The sequence below is a fragment of the Accipiter gentilis genome, chromosome 33 (genome assembly GCF_929443795.1).
Source record: "Accipiter gentilis chromosome 33, bAccGen1.1, whole genome shotgun sequence".
Taxonomy (NCBI): domain Eukaryota; kingdom Metazoa; phylum Chordata; class Aves; order Accipitriformes; family Accipitridae; genus Astur; species Astur gentilis.
Genome location: NC_064912.1, coordinates 12,457,882 through 12,476,944, shown reverse-complemented (window position 1 = coordinate 12,476,944; position 19,063 = coordinate 12,457,882). Strand labels below are relative to the sequence as shown.

Here is a 19,063-nt window from a genome sequence, read left to right as displayed (position 1 = left end):
CCTTGCGTGAAGTCCGGCGGTTAACTCTGCGTTACACAGGACGAGGGGGAAACGGCCTTGTCTGGGTTCATTTTAACACGCAGAGACCACGGCTGCAGAACAGCGGGTAGCAGGCGGTGCACATGTTCCACGCAGAACACAGACAATTTATTCGTGGTACTTGGCCCGTTCCCACTCGCGGTGACAGACAACGCGTGTACGGCTTCTGCCGATGCCCGCCACGCCAGCCGCAGAGCCGAGAGAAGGGGCCGGTGCTGCTCTGTGAGGAACAGCAGCAGCACCACAGCCACACTGCGCTGTGAGCGGTGCGCGGAGGTGCTAAGGAAGAGGCACCAACACACACAAAGGTTTCTTAGGTCAAACCTTGGTCCTACAGCAGTGGAAGAGCTTAGCTATTTGCTTTAAGGGGTTTCTGATTCAAAAAGACCATTTCCTAACTATTTTGGTGCTACTGAGAGAGAATTTGGACTGACCTGATTGGCAGTGCCTGGTGAGACAGCTTTTTACCCTTCATTCTCAGAAAAGGAATCCCTGTTCTTGAAAAAAATGTTTGGAATATGGATGGGAACAATGATAACTAAAAGTAAATAAGCCAGATGAATTATTCTATTCAAGCCTTAAACACAAAGACCAGTAAGTTAATCATTAAAGGCAATATTAATGCTTGAAGGAATCATCTAATGAAACCCAGCTTTAGTATAAGGTAAAAAATGTATTTTCACTTGTATATCATTTACATTTTCTTTAAAATTACCATATACAGGATGTAGAAACATAGAAAGTTAAACGTTTGTTTTATGGCATTACTAGAGACAAATTCACATTCCACTTAAGAATCAGTGTACTTGCTATAAATGAGGTTCACCTACTCTTGATCTTTATATATAAACATTTATATTTATTTTTTTAAAGTCTTGATTGCAAAAATAAGTAACACATTGAGTAAATTGCAATAAAAGAAACGTTATTTACACATGAATTCCAGTACCTTGATATTGTTGACTTGATAGAATAACAATGAAACCCTGCTGAATGCCTTTAAGTGCTATTGTTTTCAAATTTGAAGACCGGCTAAAATTTTTTTACTCAAAATAAGAGTCATGATAAAAGCTCAAAATATCATCAAGAATTAAAATAGGAAATGTTAATAAACAGAAACCAACTTATTCTGGTGAAATCAAGTCTAAACTGACGATGTGTCTCATAGTAGGCCTTCCATGGGGGCAGTTCCAGGGATGCTCAATCTCACCCATATGAGTGACCAGTTTTCTCATTTCCTGCACATTCAGCGCAGTTCCAATCATCACCTGCAAGTAAAAGCAAAAAACCCCAATTATTATTTTCTTCCTCCATAATGACAACCGACACAGATAAGAGCAGTAGTTTGGCTACTAGAGCAAATAAATACCGTGCAAGGCATTAAAAGCACAAAGACCTACAAAATGAACAGAAAAGCAAACACGGCTAAGTATGTTCGTAAGTGCACTAGTCTGAAACAAAATAAAAAACTAGTAGATATTTTCCCCAAGTTACACCAGACAAAAACACAAGGAACAAAACAAAGGATATTAGCTGTTGACACTCAATAGTAAATAAACTTCCCCTGCAATATATATACATACAGCCACCTGTAATACAACAGAAAATACAGTATTTATTTGAAAACAAGCATCAAGTGCTGTACTTACAGACTTTCTGCAAGCTCGAGAAGCAAACATCTGTCTGACCCTGGAGGGCCTACACATGACTCCAGGGCAGTCACTTAACATGAAGATCAGCTCATCTATGTCTTGTGGACCAAAAGTCCAGTTTTTGCTTGTTGGCAGCGATATTAGTTTAACTCTTTGAGTTACAGGAGCTGAAAGATTTGTAGTAATTAATGAAAAAAGAGCATTACAGGAAATTACCACTTCTTGAGATAAAAATTGAGAAACTACTTTGGTACATTAATAGGATGTAACCTGCATATATGCAAACATTTAGTCTCTTGATGGATGTTATTAACTAACCATAGTGATAACTATGTCAGATACCCTTTCAACATTAACAAAAAAAATTGCCTGTACACTTGAAAGCAGATAGACCTATTTCTGACAAACCCTTCAATTTCAAAGAACAAATGGTTTATGAAGCTATTTTGAAGTTATGCGATTACAAAATAATTAAGGATTTTTTGTTGGTAAGAGATTGATAATAACATTTTATGCAAAAATTGGAGACTCTGGAATGAAGAATATGGAAAAAGTCTGTAGTGACTTCCCAAATAGCAAAGTGGTAACACATAGCACTTTCATTATTCTTGCTGTATAAGGAAAACAGTAAGGACCTTGCAGGTTAGGCAACGCACTTAAGAGCACGCAGCAAGTCAATGCTAAAGCTGTAATGAAAACCAAAGAACATTATTTACCAATGGTATCTGTTAATTTAAAATTACTAGATTTATCATTTCCCTGCATCTAACCCTGCTGCGACCTGCAAGTGTACCAGTATAACACATCCAGAAAATACACATCCAGCCACATAGTCAAACAGTGACTCCAAAGAGTCTTCAGAAACTTCTATAGAAGGCTGGTGAGATACTTTACAATGTTCTGTTAAATAGTGCAAAGAGACCACAGAATCACAAGTCTTAAAAACCAAACAAACCATACACCATAATAGATACTATTTTGAAGTTTCTGATAATCTACCCAAAAAGATTTTTACATAATAAATGAGATTAAACTGTTGAACTTCTTTTACTTCCAGTAATTCTGGCCCAAACTCACCATTTTCATCTATGACAAAATCAAACCCATTTTTTCTGAATATTTCCACATTTTCAATCAATACAGTTTCATTTACAGCTGTTAAATTGAGATTCTGAGGCCTGAAAGAGAGAGAAAAATATGGTATTGCATAGGCACATAATGCAGACCACTTAAGTTTCAGAAGCAATGTAGAGATACTAATACAGAGCTCTCTATTATAAACATTTCACTTTGCTTTGTTAAAAAAAAACCCTTACTACTGAACACATCACTTCCAAGTCTACTCTGCACAGTTAAATCGGTTGGGCAGCACTCCCTGTTGCAACAGCAGTCTCCAATATCCTCACTGTATGACCGTGCTTACAAAACTGTGGGTTGCCGTGTAAGCCCACTGTGAAATCTGTTTGACCGCTGACTGACTGCATAGCTACGACTGTATCTGTGGAATTTATTTTTCATGTGAAGATTAACTCTTTGATACACAGGATATAAAACCAACTTTTGTCTTAGGCGTTTTGAATGTGTGAAATGCTACATAAGTATAATCATAGACATCCTTCTGCAACACTTAATGAAACTTACAAATTATTATTGTTAAAACACTGAAAATACTTACGCTATCAGCTTCTGACCTTGAAGAACAGTGTGTTGTTGTAACATCTCAAAGTTGTACTTCTCATCGGTAGCATGTTGGTCAATTATGAAAAGATCAGAATTCAACTTTGCTATTATAAACCCTAAATTGAACTGGCCAATGATTTCCATTTTCGCAAACATTTCTTTACTGTATATAGAAAATATAAACAGATTATAAATTACACCTCATCAGTTATCATGCTAGACTGTAAAACTTAAAACCATCTTTTTCTCCCTTGCAGAACACACTTTACGTTAAAAAAAAAAATCTCATTTAAGCAGAATATGAATGTGAAAAAGTACAGTTATCTGCATCTGCCACTGACTGATGAGGTCATTTCTGGCAGAATATAATCCATCATTAAGACAGGAATCATTCAAGATTCTCCCATTTTAAATATAGCCACTGGTGATAATAAAATTAGAAATGGGCAGTATGGTGATAGTCCAACTGAATAACACTGAAGGCAGCATCACAGTTTTGAAGTAAGGCAGCTAACATATTTGCCTTCTTTTCAGAATTAGAAGGCCTTCCTAACACTTTTTTTAATCCAAAATTAACAAGTCATGTACTTTTATTATCCGGTGACCACCTGAATGGAACTTATTTTCACAGCCATGTCCCACCAAATTTCAAATTCACACTAGGGAGAAATAGGAGTTAGAGTCTTTTCAGAGTGTTCTCATCCATCATGAAATTTGGTGTTCCTCTGACTACACTGCAAATTACAAGTCTGAACCAAGCCAAATCTATGATGTCTGTCGCCTTTTTAGTGTCTTTTTCCATAGTCCATTTGCACTTAGTTCAAAAGGCTGCTCTGTCAGGTAAAATAACTTGTCAAACGGACACTTTAATGGCGTAAGTTAAATAAAAGATATATCCAAAACTAACAAGTAGATATAAGCCTCTTGCCCAGCCCCCAAGACAGGTCTTATATTCTTCCCTAACTATTTTTATTAACTGATGAATACAATATGTTAAGAAGGTGAAAATACCTGATCTCTTTTCTTAATTCATCTTCTGCTACTTTATTTTCTCCAGGACTAATTTTTGCTTTAAATCTTCTGTAATTTTGTGTTTCTGTACTTTTCTGTTGTTGCTGTATTACATTTTTTACCTTTTCTGCCAAGACCTTCATTGAGAATTCAAGTGGCACGGTTTTCTTTTTAACTTCCACCAGTACATCAACACTTGGCATATAGTTCCCAGTATTCTTCACTTCAGGACATTTACCTGCCTTGAAGTCATCTGCTTCACTTCTAAAGCTCCTGCTTTTAAAACATTTTACTCTTGGGGAAGAACTATTGGCTTCTTGAGAAAACTTATTTTGATTAGTCCAGTCATTCACTTGATTTAACTTATGTTCAGCACCCAAGACCTGAACATTACGTTCCAATGATTTCTCACTACATCCAACAGTTTTAAGACATTCATTTTGAAATTGTTCTTCTGAGCTACAGAATTCTTCTTCAGGAGGATTAATTACACTTTCTGTACTGACACAGGTCCCAGCTTCTGGTGTACTACATGCGGCATCTGACTCAGAAGTGCTACAGAATCCAGAATCTGCATTATCTTCTAATTTTCTCAGATATCTGCGTGGAATTGACATCTTTGAGTCCATCTTATGACAGCTCTCAGACTCGTTACTCAAGACAGCCTTCTGAGTCTTTACAGTACTCAAAGTGGTATCAAGTGACATTTGTCTAGAGGAGCTGTGCTGCTGTTTTACTTTTTTAGGGCTTTGAAAATTACTCTCTGTCACTTGATGGAGAGAGAACGACTCCCTTAATCTGGCAAGAGTCATTATTCTTTTTCCTTCACCACTTGGATTTTCAGTCTCAGAGTCAGGCAACATTTCTACCTGAGGCTTTTCTGTCTCTTCAGGAAGTGTCTTCTTCAAGTTGCCTATTAAAACCAGAATAAAGAATATTTCGAGATTCTAAGTTAGCTGGAAACATTAAATGACGTGCTTTGGTAAAGGGAATGAAAAGAGAAGTAGAAAAATAGCAAACTCCTCAAAGGAGCCCTTAAGCTTCAGACAAGCAGTTACATTTTAAGAAACTTAACGGTACTTCTGTGAATGAATTTGTAATCTCTTTTTAAACTGGAACAGCAATCAGCCCACTCGGCATGTTTATTTTTATTATTAAAAAACTTTAATGACTGACGATGAAAAGTGAATTGCTCTTACACTTTAATGGTCACTATAAAAGTCCATTCTCAAGGTGTTAAGGAGATACTTGTATGTGATTTGTAGATAATTAGAGGACTTCAGCCTCACAGACTGTCAGTCTGACACATATTTTACTAAAGATGAATTTAAAATAACAGTAAGAATCAGGATACAACTGATTCTATGTTAGTAAAAAAGGAAATTAGAAGTTCTGTTGAAAGCAATGAGGAGGATGAGGTGGTGTTAACCCAGAAAAGCAAATTTGAAAGATTATACAGTCACAAGAGAAACAGCAATTTCTGTAGTTATCATAAAAGAATAAAAATTCAACAAGCTTGTACTCAAATTTCAGATTGCATTTATAAGACCTTAACTATTCTTTCTCAAGGACATTTAAATAAAGGAAACAACAGATCTCTTCCAATATCTCGGGAGAATCTTTTTCAAGCATTATCGATTAATTTTGTTTTATTTTTTTCCCCACGAAGTTGACTGTAAATCATGTTGTGCTGGCATGCGTACTTTCCATAACAATCACTTAGTAACTTAGGGTCCTCCTTTATTATGTGATGTCAATAATCTTTCAATTTAAGCAATACATGAAAAATCTGCCCTGAAAGGTATATCAATTTGCAGCCAGATATTTTCTTCCATTTCTTTGAGTTCTTAAAAACACCTTTTTCCATTTTCTATTCTCTACCATATATCAAGCAAAACTTTCACATTTTGTGTCCTACCTGCAATGTCCAAAAGTTTGTGATTGACATTCAGTTTGTTAACATCACTACCAAACATCTCCATCAGAGAAGTTTTTAAAATTGCTAATAGAAGTTTTTCCTCCTGAAGTAAAATTTGCCTTTTGTCTGGAGTTACATTGATGTCAACACACTCTAAAGAAAAAAGAAAAACAACCGCATTATAGGTGAAAAATAATAATAATAAAAAAAAATAATCCACCCTTGGATGAAAGTTTTCTGCCCTTTCACCCTCCATTTTTATTTCACAGGACTAAAACCAAAGCTACAGTTAACATTCACAGTATGTCTGCAAATTAAACTTTCAACTGTCTCAACACTCCAGCAAATAAAACAGAAGCTAATTCTGTGCAATAACATGACACAAGTTTTCTTGTTTTTAAGCTAACCAAAAGATAGCCTTTTTTCTCATTACTTGAGTTAAGAAGTTACTTCTGAGTACAAAAAAAGTGGAGGGGAAAAAGGTGGAACCACAGCTAGACCCTATCTCTCCCTCACCAACTGTAGATCAAAAAAAGGCCACAGTACAGGAAGTCATACAGATAAAAATTACAATATTCTCTAAATAAATACAATTTATTCCTCAATCAAGTTCTAGCCTTTACTGAAGTTACTGAAAATTACTTGTAACTTACCAGAATCTACACAAATGTTAAGGACAACAAATGGATACTGGTGTTTATTGTATAAGTGATAAACTTCATTCACAAGTTTGACAACCTGCAGAGAAGGTGAAAAAACAATAAATGTCAATACCATTCTCTTCTATTTCCCACCAGTATGTGCTATTCAACCCCCTTCAAGACAATTTTAGTGTATTATACTAAATCATATCTTGGATGATCGAGTTTTTCTTCACACAAATAGATACAATGAAGACAAAAACTTGAGACACAGGAAATTCCAGCATCAAGCCACAAATATATGCATCAGCTACTAATCCAGTGGTTTTCAGAGGACATTGAACAAGTCAGCACTGGTGACGTTAGAAAAATAAAAACCTCACCTTTGCTGGATCACATGGACGTTGGTTGATAAAGAAAAACTGTCTGTCTGTTGTACTCCTCCCAACACCATGATCACAACGAGAAATGAAGCCTGTAATACTGTTCATTAATGATAATATAACAGTAAGGTAAAATGGAGGAGCAAAGCAAAAATAATTTTTCTGACTCTGAGCATATTTAATGGAAGAGTATTTTATAAGGGTCTAAAAGAAAGACTATTATACAGCATCAGTAAATACATATATGTATTTCCTCTCCCAATTCCTTATCTGACAAAGGCTAGATGTTCAGTGCCAAAAAGGCATCAGACAATTGAAAAAGTAGCTCACCCTGATTTCAGAAGAGGTGGCATTTGTAATTTTTCTGCTCTGAAGGCAGAAGAAGAGAGGTCAGTTGTGAACTGTCATTGGTCAGATATTGATGCACGTGTTTGCCGATCTCATGTGTAGTGAGAGATAAAAAAAGTACGCTTTCTTGAAGCGAAGGGTTATTTATTTACACAAACTGATTCACATTCATCTTATATCATTTCTCAGTAACACTACTGAAGAAATACTGGTATAAACAATGGATGCAATTCATCTGTCCAATTACTCAGAGCACTGACAAAGGTGACATTCAGCAGATTACAGTAATATATAACTAACTAGGACAAGGAATAGTAGTTTTGCTCTTCCCACTCATCATAAATCAAGTGATGGTCTTTCCCAAACTGTATACTAATATCTACTGTGCTGTTCTTAGTTATTTTTAATACTATTAACCGCCACACTTTTTTTTTTTTTTTTTTACATTTTGGGTTATGGTAAAATGCCACTGGCAACAGTGGTTTGTACTTTTCTAATTACCTGTAAAGATTTTGTGGCATGTCAGTAGTGTTGAGTCCATATTCTTCACAAACAGCTTCATTAGGAGGTAGCTGAACAAAAGGAAGGAGGCTCTGTAACTTAAAAAAAAAAAAAAAAAAAAAAAAGAGAGAGAGAGAAGGGAGTGAAACATTAAACTTGCATAGATTTTTTCCTTTTATTTTATTGTTGTCAGCCTTATAATCTATTTGATAAAATGGTGGGGCTTTTCAAGTTTGCTGACCAAGTCAAATACTTAAAATACCCAAACCTACTAGAAGACAGTAGCACTGCTTACTGAGAAACAGAAACAATGCCTTAATGAATGGCTGTTCTTATCCTCTGATACCAGTACATTTGCCTTAGTTATTTCACAGCCCTTTACTTCAAAATGTACACAGACGGAACAAAACAACTGACACAATTTGGACTCTCCAGCTACATACCTATGACCTAATCAATTTCTATGCAAAAACAAAAGGCAAAAAGAATAACATAAGTTTCTTTTGAAAGAAGCAGCTATTTGAATCACAAGCTGCCTAAGTACAGGTGTGTTTATCACAAACATTTTCCCAGTCATGCCACTATTATTTTTCTGTCATTAGAGCATCTTCTACTGGTTTTACATTTAAGTATTTGATATTATATACGCAGGCTATAAACTAAAGATTCTATTCAGATATGCTGGTCTTGGCTGGGATGGAGTTAATTTTCTTCACAGTAGCTAGTATGGGGCTATGTTTTGGATTTGTGCTGAAAACAGTGTTGATAGCACAGGGATGTTTTAGTTACTGCTGAGCTGCGCTTACACAGAGCCAAGGCCTTTTCTGCTCCTCACCCCACCCCACCAGCGAGGAGGCTGGGGGGGGCACAAGAGTTGGGAGGGGACACAGCTGGGACAGCTGACCCCAACTGACCCAACGGATATTCCAGACCATGTGATGTCATGCTCAGCGTACAGAAGGAGGAGGGGGAGGATGTTTGGAGTGATGGTGTTTGTCTTCCCAAGTAACCGTTCGGTGCGATGGAGCCCTGCTTTCCTGGAGATGGCTGAACACCTGCCTGCCCATGGGAAGCAGGGAATGAATTCCTTGTTTTGCTTTGCTTGAGCGTATGGCTTTTGCTTTACCTACTAAACTGTCTTTATCGCAGCTCATGAGTTTTCTCACTTTTACTCTTCTGATTCTCTCCTCCATCTCACTGTAAGGGAGGTGAGTGAGCAGCTGCATGGTGCTTAGTTGCTAGCTAGGGTTAAACCAGGACATCAGACAACACTGAATTTTCAGCTATGCTTGTTGCTATGTAGCAAAACAAAGTTACATCTTTCATCTAGTCTTTCAGCCACAGCATGAACAGGCTTTGAAATCTCTATATGGGCACTGTGAAGGGAGGAAGTGCTTATCAACAACAAGCAGCTGTCAACCACTCAATATTCCTGATGGTTGTAATATATGGTTGTAGGAAGGATGTTTTTATGCTTTTTTTCATCTTTGCTTTCTTCTAGAGGATAACAACTATTTTTGTAGATATTATCTAGAAAGCATCACAGTCCATACCTCTACAAGGGCTGACTGCAATCCCATTAACAGTTAACCTTTAGGTTAACCGGAACACTAATGAAATTTAGTTTCACAGGAAGAGGTTGAAAAAGCTAGAAACACCTCAGTTTTCTGTTCCCCAATTAGACTTTCACAACACAACATTTTTATGATTTTTTTTTTAAATTGCTTGTTCTTGTTACATACAGACCTTGGTGCCCATACTGTTTTTTAAAAGCACAAACCTCCAGAGGCTTGCTGGCATAACAGCTCATAAACTGGCTTCAGAGAGATACTAAGCAGTAACCCTTTCTCCTAAATAATTTCTCTTCCTTCAAAACATCTCTAAGCAGATTTAGAAACTTCAAGGGAATCCGTGGAGGCTGAACTGTTTCTCCTTTTTCAACCTGTAGGTTGTGCTAGAAGCCAGCACATGCTCCATCCTTCTACGGTTTTTAAAGGTTTCCTATACCCCCTCTATTAGATACTAAAAATCTCTCTATTCAGCTATATTATCTTTCTTTTCAATAACAAAAGTAATACCTGTTTTTGCCCAAACACTGCTCCAATATTTTCCTTTAAACTAGGACTTCCAGTAGTTGATACCACAGAGCTTTTTTTCCCTTGGCCAACTTGATTAGTGCAGTTAATCCGCACTCCTTTTGAAACAATACAGTATGCCTGCAATACCTGGACCATTTTTGCATATTCCTATTAAAGAAAAAAAAAGTTTACATTTATATGAAATGTCTCTTCTTAAAACAAAAATTTATAAACAAAACATTAAATATTTGCAGGTAACACAAAAAGGGGTGGTGGTGGTAATATTTCTTTAAATCTTTACAAACTAAATTAAAAAAAAAAAAAAAAGTGAAAAATAGCGTCCTTAAAAACAAACTGCATGTTTACAAGATTGATATTTAGACATAACACAGGAGTCCCTGATTTTAAAATACACAACAGTCATCATGATATTGGTTCTTTTAAAAATCTGAAAATTTGAGAATGTACCTCTAAAACCAACCATTGCAAAACAGAAGAGGAAAGCATACAGGAAGACTGTTTTCTTATTTGATGAAGATATAAGACAGGCACAAAATAGTCTGACATAATCAATGTATTCTACAGAGAATGAAGTATCATTCAGCAGTGCATAAATTCTGGGGTATGACACTCCTTCAAATGAATAATTTCTGATCTAACCTACCTTTTTAATGTTTCTTTGAAATTCCTTATGCCGCACCGGCAAAGTATAAAATAACTGCTGTATGTTAACAGTTGTTCCTTGCTGTCGTGGAAAAGGAGTTTTTTGAGTAATTTTACCATTGTGATCAAATACCAAACGAGTCCCAACCTTTGCAGACTTATGACAGGTAAAAATGGTAACATCGCTAATGGAGGGAAAGAGGCAACAGAATTACTTACAGCACTGCATTTTCTTATCCATTCCTCATGATCTAATCAGTCATAGAAACTACATCAATACTATTAATTTAATTAAAATTAACTCTTCACCACAAACAACTAAAAACATACCTGAAGAGTAGTATAACATTTTCCCAGCTACAACGCAAACATTTTTATTTGTATCCCTTTCATTCTTCTCCTATAAAATGCAACGTTAAAGTCTGGTTTTGTCGCACACTACATGCCTCATACTAATACCTAACAGCTGAATATTCCTGATGCACAGAACCGTGTACAAAAGCTGTGCCATTTCAAATGTATAGTCTGTCTGGGAGGAGTTTAAATACAGTTTTAATGAGTTACAGCCTAGCAAACACAGCACTTAGATATTATAGTGCTTCACGTCAGAGGATCAAACACTCATGCAAACAGACAGTTCCATCCTGCAAAGATTTGCATACTTAAGTAACGCTACATTTTATACATAAAAGGACAAATCAGACACTTAGAATCATAGAATAATTTCACATGCTTAGAATCATAGAATAAATTTGGATGGAAAGGACTCAGGAAGTCATGCAACCTACTGCTCAAAATTGACCTAACATTAAGGAACCAGAAGTTTCCAAAGCCTCATTTTATCAATAATGGTAAACTGAAAAGTCGGTTTCGGTTATTTTGGTGCATATAGTAACTTTCAACTAATAAGAAGTTTAATATTAATACCTTAATGCACACAGTGAACTCAGAGCTTCACCTCGAAACCCAAATGTTTCAACATGTATTAGATCAGAAAAATCTTGTATCTTTGATGTATAATGTTTCAGAGCTGGAAAAAGATAGTTAAAATATATATTTCACTTTAAAGTGTCACTGGTCTATGCAAGTAGATTTTTGCATGCATATCAAGAAGCAAAAAAACTTCTGTATTATTCATTGTATTTTACACAGTTATTAGTTACAAAATAATTAAATACCTAATATTTCCTTTCTCCTTTTCCTATAAGCAAGATCTCTTTAAAATCCTTAGATACAACCGTTAGTCCATACTTACACCCAAAATTCACACAGCATTATTGGTATACGCATTACAAGATGCCTTTGAGCAGTACACACAGTACCTGCCTCTGCTACTGATGTACCTGTCCCAGATTTTGCCCTGCAAGAAAATGACTGCAGTGCTGTGCTGTGCATGGTATATAGTGGACAGGTATAAGCCTATTCCACTACAACCACAGCCGAGGAGGACTCAATCTACACAATCAGTGCAGCGCTAGCCACCGGGTAACTGAGTTAGTAGCAGCACTCCTGAACTTTCACTGTCCTGCAACAGTACGAGAAAGAGTTTCTGATGTAACATATACACATACTGTGAACACACAAAGTTACTGAGTAATAACCTACGGTGAAAGCGATCCCTACTCATCATATGAAAAAAAAAAAAAAGTGGGTATTTCTGTTGCAATGGCTAGTTACATTTATCATACAGTACTGTTTCTGCTCTCATTTGTGCAATTTAAAATTAGCAAATGGAAAATCTGACAGTCGGGCATGGAATGTCAGTTCACTTTCAGCAAATATTCAAGGTTATAATTCACCTCTCAAAAGCAGTCACTTTCACAAAGCTTGACTCCTTCAACAATGACTGATGACTCAACACGAATGAGTCTAAATGAACATTTATAGGAGTTTCTCTTCTATAATCATTTCTGTTCTTGGTTGCACTTAAATAAGCAGTCAAATCAAAGACTACTGCTGAGCTACAAAAACTATAACCACAATAGCACTACAGAAGTCCAGCCTAGTTTTCCATGTCTTGCAGGTCACGCATTACGTAAAAGCTAAGTATCTGATAGAAATTATTAACTTTGGAAATTTGTTTAAAAAAAAAAGTAGCTTTCTCACTGAAAATATGCTTTCAAAATGTCCAAATATAAATTATGAAATAGGTTCAACTTACTCAAGCCTTCGAAGTTTTCCTCTTCCACTCCATCTCCATTATCTGAAACCTCTATCAGTTCTGCTCCATGATCTTTAAGTTTTATATCTACAAAATTGAGTAATAAAGTCTTTTAATTCTGTACATTCATATGCAGTATTCAGCATTAATTTTGTCCTACAAAGTAACTTTACCAGATAACAGTTTCCTATGTCAAGTTTGAACAACAAAAAATCCTCATAGCTGTCAAAAGTTAGGGCAATCTAACGCAAACCAGTCTGTACTTGCAGATAGTTGATCTTCATTGCACCTTTGCCTGAACAGTTGTAAGAGCTATCATCCTGGCAGCTCTGGTAACTGCAGCCCTGCCTTGAGCGTCTGCTAGCTTGAGGCCATCGGCTAGCAGAGCCTAATCACCACTGCTGGTGGCCACGGACCTTATTTAGTGGCAAAAAGGGCTACAAATAAAGTACTGACAAAATCACATGCTTCTAGGAGCCCAGCTGGAGCCTGGCAATCAAAACGCCTTATTTATCGGAGATGTAAAATCACTGCCAAGATGCTCGACCGAAATAGAAAGTATTTACACAGATCTGTTAAAATGCACTCTGTTTTAACAGAGGAAATAGAAGTACTTTAGAAGTCTATGAAATTTTACGACATTACGATTGAGAAGGTTACCGATGTTGGTAGCTCCAGCATCCAGGCTGTTTTCCACCAACTCTTTCACGGCAGTACCAAGATTCAGCACAACCTGTCCGGAACAGATCCGATGAACGGACTTACGGTCGATGGGCTTGATGGCTTTGGCAGGCTGCAGGCTTGAAAGAGAGGAGGGACAAGAAAACACATGGTAGCGCAAAGCGGGCGGTCAAGGCTCGCCGCGCCGCGCCTCGCTCCTCCGTTCCTCTCAAGCGAGGGCAACCGGCACCTACGGGCGAGGCGAGGGGGGGAAAACACCGATACCCCGGGGCGGCCGCATCCAATTGCGGAGCGTCCGAGAAGGCCCACAGGCCTCCCCGAGCAAGCCGGGAGGGGAGGCGGGAACCGAGAAGCCGCCGGCGGCCGAGGAGGCCGCGACCGCGCCAGCGGCCAGGGCACGGCCCACCGCGGGGGAGCGAGGCCCCGAGCCTCCTGTGAGGAGACGCGGCCCGGGAGGGGAGGGAAGACGGGAGAAGAGGGGTGCGACCCGCACCGCCGCGGGCCGGGCCGGGCCGGGCCGGGCCGAGCCCCGCTCCAGCCCGCCGCAGGGCAGGCGCTCACCCGGGCGCCGCCGCCTCCTCCATCGGGACCCAGCGGGCCGGGCCGTCCTCGCCTCAGGATCCCCGCCCCGCAGGCTCCGCCCCCGCTCGGTCATTGGCCGCTGGGGAAAAGAGCCCGCCAGTGTCAAACGAAATCCCGACTCCCTTGGCACCAACTGGTCAACGGGGCTACCCAGTCAGAGCCGGCAGCTGCACCTTTTGCCCTATGGAGACTCGCTTAACGCTGGCCAATAGAGAGAAGCCAAGGAGGCGGTGCGGCAGCCGCCAGCGCGCATTGGGTCGCGGGGGAGTCAATAAGACGCCGTGCTCCCGTCTGGCCCAATGGGCGCAGCGGGCGGGCGGGCCCGCCGGCGGGCCGGGAGCGGGTGCGCGGTGCGGGCGGCTGCCGCCATGCCCATGTACAAGGTGAGGCCCTTCCACAGGGTCGGCGGGGAGGTGCTGGCGGAGCAGCTGCCCTCCTGCATGTACCGCCTGCCCAACCTCCACCGCCTCCCCGCGCCCGCCGCGTCGCCGCCGCTGCCGCAGGTAGGAGCGAGGGAGGAGGGGGGCGGCGGGTGGGCCCGCCCCGCCTGGCCGGCCGCGGGGCGAGAGGGGAGGGAAGGCCTGCTCGGACCGCGGGCCGCGGTGCTCGGCCCCGGGCGGCGGGGAGCCTGGCGGGGCCCTCTGCGGCCTCGCTGGGCCGGTGTGGAGCTGCGGGCGGGGCCCGTGCTTTCGGTGACCGTGTCCCGGCAGGCCTTGTCCCTTCCTGCCGCATCGTCACTCTCTTGGCTCGGGTCTGCTTTCTTCTCTGCTGCTGAGATAGGAACGAGGCAGCTACACACCCTCTATTCTTAGTCTCAGTTCCTTCCTTCTTAAATCAGGCAAAACCACGAAATGTTTATCTTGCGTTAATCTAGTTGACTTCAGCCTCTCCCCAGAGTCAGGAATGCTTTGGGTTCTTCTGGGCTGCTCGTGGCCGTTTTCAGCTCGATGCCATCACATCCTTTCAGTGAGTACTTGCTTTCCTCACCCAGATGGCTGGTGGAGATCCTTGAGTAGGAGCAGACTTGGGGCAGAACTTCACAGGAGTGCCTGCTAAGATGCCCTCCCGTTGCAACAGCAAAGTATTAACGACCAGTCTCCTCTGAGAGTGATTTTTATTTCACAGAATTATGTACTAGCCAAATAATGGTCACTTAAGAGGCGTTTCCGTGTCTTGTCTTTGAGAATATTGTGTAAGTGGGTATCAAGATTTCACTTGGATACCTTGCCTGTTATCTCTTTATCTGTGAGACTGAAAGAAGGAAGTTTGGTCAATAAGTTGGGTTTTGTTAATCCTTATTCAGGATGCTTAGAATTGGATTATTTGTATAAAGATTTTTTTTTTTATATTATTGTAAGTTTGTAGACTTAAAACCTCCCACAGGAATATATTTTTCATCTTTTAAAAGAGGCAGCATTGTAACATAAGAGACTTGCAAGATATTTGAGATAACAGAAAGATGCATTGGGATTAACATTTAACAAAGCCTATGGTCTTTTTTTCTCTATACTTTATATTCTCTGAAACAAAGAATGGCTACAAAGAGTGATTTTGCATGGTACACCATCCATCTAAACCTGCAGGGTTTTTTTACTTTTATTTACTACCTGAATTGTCAAAAAGTTTCTTTGTTTGGCAGCCTCAGCACAAACTCTTATCAGTCTGCTCTTCTGGGCTGAGGAGAATCCTGACAAGGTGACTTTGGTTTTTCAGGTTTTAATACAGCACTTCACTGCCAACTTGAAGTTTCTGTGGTCGTGGTCTGATTCTTAACCACGTTACAGAGTTTGCTGTAGCTAGTGGTTTAAAAAAGTTAAGCAGGAGGATTTTGGAGATTTGATTAAATAACCCATCTCTCACCACATTCATACAGACAAAAGAAGAGAGACAACTAATAGACATAAGATCATGACATTCCATGATGTTCTGGTTATTTGAATGTGTTTAAAGTCCTTCAAAACTTACTGTCAAGTGAGCTGCAGATGATTGTGACACTGCACTGAGTGACCATTTGTGTGATGGTTTTTTTCGTCCTCTATAGGAAGAGGTTGACCCGTCACTTCAAGCACTTGAATCCCGCCAGGAGGAGATTCTAAAACGCTTGTATGAACTGAAGAGTGCTGTCGATGGTCTCTCAAAGATGATACAAACCCCAGATGCTGACTTTGATGTAACTAATATAATTCAAACTGATGAATGTTCTCCTTTGACAACAAATGGAGCAGACTTAGATTTGATGCTTGGAAAGGTAAGTTTACTTGAGTATGTAAGTTGATAGGTACTTTCTTTGCTCTCAGATTTTCAGGGTTGGAAGGGTGGCATTAAAATCTGGGACACTCAGAACTTCATATTCAAGTCTTATATCCTTACAAATAACCTACAACTACCATTTTGTTTTGGGCAGTGTCCTGGTTTTGGCTGCGATAGAGTTAATTTTCTTCCTAGTAGCTGGTACAGTGTTATGTTTTAGATTTAGTATGAGAAGAATGTTGATAACACACTGATGTTTTCAGTTGTTAAGTAGTGTTTAGACTAAGTCAAGGATTTTTCAGCTTCTCATGCCCAGCCAGCGAGAAGGCTGGAGAGGCACAAGAATTTGGGAGGGGACACAGCCAGGACAGCTGGCCCAAACTGGCCAAAGGGGTATTCCATACCATGCAACATCATGCCCAGTATATAAACTGAGGGGGAGTTGGCCTAGGCAGCGATCGCTGCTCGGGAACTAACTGGGCATCGGTCAGCGAGTGGCAAGCAATTGCATTGCGCATCACTTGTTTTGTATATTCCAATCCTTTTATTATTGTCATTTTATTATTGTTGTTATTTTCTTCCTTTCTGTCTTATTAAACTGTTCTTATCTCAACCCACAAGTTCTACCTCTTTTCCTTCCAATTTTCTTCCCCATCCCACGGGGGTGGGGGTGGTGGTGGTGGTGAGCAAGTGGCTGCATGTTGCTTAGTTGCTGGCTGGGGTTAAACTACAACAGGCATCCAGATTATAGATACAAACATTTATAAATACTAAATGCTATATATTCTCATTTGGATGTAATTCCAAGCTAGAATGGTTAATTTTGAAATTATGACAGTTGGTTTCTTGTTTGTTACCACCTGGAAACTTTGCTTTCAGATTGGACTAGAATTTACCTCAGTCATGTTCTTGAATTATAGGTTATGGGAGGAAGATATTTAAATGCTTAAACAAATTTTAAATGTCCAAACTTGAATTGATTTGAGTGTCATTAGAATTTCAGATATACACATGCATGACTCTGTACATTTTGGTGTCAAATGAAAACTCTACTACTTCAGAGTCTGATCTGGAATGTGTCTTACCTGCTGAATGTTTTACTTTCCATTCAGGATTATGGTGCCCTGAAAGATATTGTAATAAACGCAAATCCTTCTCTACCTCCGCTGTCATTATTGGTACTACACAGCCTGCTTTGTGAACGCTATAAAATATTATCAGCTGTTCACACACATTCATCAGTGAAAAGCGTGCCAGAAAACCTCTTGAAATGCTTTGGAGAACAGACTAAGAAGCAACCACGTCATGAATATCAGTTGGGCTTTACTCTTATTTGGAAGGATGGTAAGAATGTAGTTATCTTGTAGATCAGTATTTTACAATAGGTGAGCAAATGAAACTTGTGCTATAAAACTGTGAGAATAGATGCTTTGTGCTGACATGATGGATATGTACTGCAGATACTATCTTTGCTCTCTATAGCTGTGAATGATGATGGGGACAGAGGGGGAAGATTCTTGTTTGTGGTTACTGCTATTAAAATACATGTGGCACTTACATGGTTGTTTGTACCCACAGGGCCTTTTTTTATAGAAGTGTTTTTCAGTTTCTACAAATAAGTTAACTAGAATAGAAATGAGGTGGGAGATTGGGCTGAAGTTTGCAAAAAGTGATCTCTCCATCCCAGGTTCCCACCTTAGTCTAAGTATTTACACTAAGAAAACTGAAAACTGTTCATCAGGTTAATGAAGTTAACAGTGTTGCTGGCATCACAAACAAAATACATCATAGAATTACCATTACATTTAACTTCTCTACCATGTGGTATTCACTTTTTTTCTTTTCTTAATTTCAGTTCCAAAACCCCAGATGAAGTTTAGCATTCAAACAATGTGTCCTATTGAAGGAGAGGGGAACATCTCTAGATTTCTCTTTTCCCTGTTTGGCCAGAAGTACAATGCAGTTACTTCAACTCTGATTGACAGCTGGGTTGATACAGCCATCTTCCAGCTAAAAGAAGGTAGCAGTAAGGAAAAAGGAGCAGTCTTGCGCTCTATGAATGCTGCCCTGGGCAAGACACCATGGTTGGTGGGAAATGAACTCACCGTAGCAGACATTGTTGCGTGGTGTGCACTTCAGCAGACAGGTAGTGCAAATGCTGCCCCAGCCAACGTGCAAAAATGGATGAAGTCATGTGAGAACTTGGCACCTTTCACTTCTGTTATGAAGCTACTAAAATAAGCCTGTACTCTTCATAATGGTGTTATTTTTATCTTACTCCACCTCATGCCTGCTGCAGTGGTTTGAGTCCCTTCTGAGATGTATTCATGTACTACAGTTGGACAGAATTCTCAAGTCAATAAAAACATGACAACTACCTTTTGGGTGTGACCTTCCTTTTTTGTAACTGATGCATAACATGTTTGTTTAATGATTATAAGGTACCTAAAGTAGTCCTATGTAAATACAGGCTCC

General features: G+C 39.5%; 2 protein-coding genes across 3 annotated transcripts; one reads left to right on the top strand and one right to left on the bottom strand.

Annotated features, from left to right (window-relative positions):
- Positions 1 to 871: 871 nt before the first annotated feature.
- Positions 872 to 14,362, bottom strand: PMS2 (PMS1 homolog 2, mismatch repair system component). The gene is made up of 15 exons (XM_049791386.1): positions 14,318 to 14,362; positions 13,736 to 13,875; positions 13,076 to 13,162; positions 11,842 to 11,944; positions 10,916 to 11,099; positions 10,252 to 10,419; positions 8,174 to 8,271; positions 7,325 to 7,424; positions 6,954 to 7,038; positions 6,301 to 6,453; positions 4,383 to 5,295; positions 3,367 to 3,534; positions 2,769 to 2,869; positions 1,689 to 1,858; positions 872 to 1,307 (listed from the first exon to the last, which is right to left on the bottom strand). Exons 1-15 carry the CDS (start codon positions 14,338 to 14,340, stop codon positions 1,164 to 1,166), a joined length of 2,637 nt encoding a protein of 878 aa, XP_049647343.1. The 5' UTR covers positions 14,341 to 14,362; the 3' UTR covers positions 872 to 1,163.
- A 296-nt stretch (positions 14,363 to 14,658) lies between these two features.
- Positions 14,659 to 18,965, top strand: AIMP2 (aminoacyl tRNA synthetase complex interacting multifunctional protein 2). Of its 2 annotated transcripts, none has more exons than XM_049791493.1 (4): positions 14,659 to 14,841; positions 16,380 to 16,586; positions 17,701 to 17,932; positions 18,444 to 18,965. In XM_049791493.1, the coding sequence occupies exons 1-4, from the start codon at positions 14,707 to 14,709 to the stop codon at positions 18,827 to 18,829; spliced, it is 960 nt and encodes a 319-aa protein (XP_049647450.1). In that variant the 5' UTR covers positions 14,659 to 14,706; the 3' UTR covers positions 18,830 to 18,965. The 2 variants fall into 2 exon arrangements, with proteins under 2 accessions (XP_049647450.1, XP_049647451.1); XM_049791494.1 differs by lacking the exon at positions 14,659 to 14,841 and adding an exon at positions 14,943 to 15,530.
- The last annotated feature ends 98 nt before the right edge of the window (positions 18,966 to 19,063 follow it).

Coding starts and splice junctions, on each gene's coding strand:
- PMS2 (XM_049791386.1), bottom strand. CDS start 14,340: ATGGAGGAGGCGGCGGCGCCCGG. Junction 5,296..6,300: donor CAAACTTTTGGACATTGCAG/GTAGGACACAAA, acceptor TGGTTTTAATAG/GCAACTTGAAGAAGACACTT. Junction 1,308..1,688: donor CTCGAGCTTGCAGAAAGTCT/GTAAGTACAGCA, acceptor TTTTACTTGCAG/GTGATGATTGGAACTGCGCT.
- AIMP2 (XM_049791493.1), top strand. CDS start 14,707: ATGCCCATGTACAAGGTGAGGCCCTTCCACAGGGTCGGCGGGGAGGTG. Junction 14,842..16,379: donor CGTCGCCGCCGCTGCCGCAG/GTAGGAGCGAGG, acceptor CGTCCTCTATAG/GAAGAGGTTGACCCGTCACT. Junction 16,587..17,700: donor TAGATTTGATGCTTGGAAAG/GTAAGTTTACTT, acceptor CTTTCCATTCAG/GATTATGGTGCCCTGAAAGA.